The sequence below is a fragment of the Penaeus monodon genome, chromosome 23 (assembly GCF_015228065.2).
Source record: "Penaeus monodon isolate SGIC_2016 chromosome 23, NSTDA_Pmon_1, whole genome shotgun sequence".
NCBI classification, from domain to species: Eukaryota; Metazoa; Arthropoda; class Malacostraca; order Decapoda; family Penaeidae; genus Penaeus; species Penaeus monodon.
This window is the reverse complement of record NC_051408.1, coordinates 17830940-17832076: the sequence shown is the minus strand read 5'-3', so window position 1 is coordinate 17832076 and position 1137 is coordinate 17830940. Positions and strand designations below refer to the sequence as shown.

The window sequence follows — 1137 nt, the reverse complement described above, 5'->3', positions numbered from 1 at the left end:
TCACATGACCACACCTTGCGAGCTCCGCCCCCTCTCGGAAAACTTATTGTGATCGCCTCTGTCGGTTCCCTGGGCCAGTCTGGGTACTACCGTTGTTGAAGACAGTACACAATCACCATGGCACCCGTCCTCGGCTACTGGAAGATTCGCGGTGTAAGTTATAGGCCTGTGATCTTTAAGTGTTGTATTTTCCTAATCGTGCTTGTGATACGAGAAAATGTAAATTATATTCTCGATGTTCACGGTCGTTTAGGCAATCCCTATGTTACTTACTTAGTGTATTTCAGCAGTGTGTTAATCGACTCTAAAAGCAACGTTTTATTTTCGTTTATCATATATAACCGAGGAATCAGTTATCGAATGAAATATGTAAATCTGCTGTCATTAAAATACGTCATATGATAACAGAATTCTGTAACCAAGTAAAAAAAAGAAAGACCAAAGAAATTAGCTAATGACAAGAGTGATTATTGTATTAATCGCTTCTAACTTCACGAGAAAATGACACCTTTTCGCTTCGTGACGACTGTCAAACGCTCTGCTCCTGACATCCGACCGAGAGTCACACGCGCGGAGAAGAGTGGCCATTTCTGTACCTTCTTTTGTGGTATTTTCGTCCAGCTATTTCATGTTTTTATAGAATAGTTCCCGACACACCAGGACCAACGCGTTCTCTCTCTACCCCGCCCCCCCTCCTCATTTCCTCTGTTTCCCCAGGAACCCGCGGACGCCGGCCTTCCTTTTAAGACCATTACTTGTACTAAAATACTTGAAATCAGAGCCTAAAGCGGTTCTTTACTTCTGTATATCACTTTCAAGCTGATGTTATTGCTTTTTTATACTCTTGTATAAATAAGCTAGACATGCATGCGTTTGAGAAGTTATTGATAAAAAAAATCCGATAATAAGAAATAGCCAGTAAGCGACTTAGTGACTTGCACTAGGCCAATTTTTTTCTCAATTCCCTTCCGTGGCGTGTGGAGTAGGGAGGGGTGGTGGTATGCATTGCAGAAGAGACAAATGACTCTTGCATGACAACCCCGCATGCTTGAACCTTGCATATCAGTACCACAAATTTATTTTAAACCTCATTTTACAACGGTATACAGATGTCGGCTGTGAATTCCCTACTGGGTA

General features: G+C 42.0%; 1 protein-coding gene across 1 annotated transcript in view; it reads left to right on the top strand.

Annotated features, from left to right (window-relative positions):
* Positions 1-40: 40 nt before the first annotated feature.
* Positions 41-1137, top strand: part of LOC119587852 (glutathione S-transferase Mu 3-like) — a gene marked incomplete at its 3' end in the record, with an annotated part of 5746 nt that continues 4649 nt past the window's right edge. The window contains 1 exon segment of the mRNA XM_037936556.1: positions 41-153. Within this exon segment, the coding sequence (XP_037792484.1) occupies positions 118-153 (36 nt within the window). The 5' untranslated portion in view covers positions 41-117.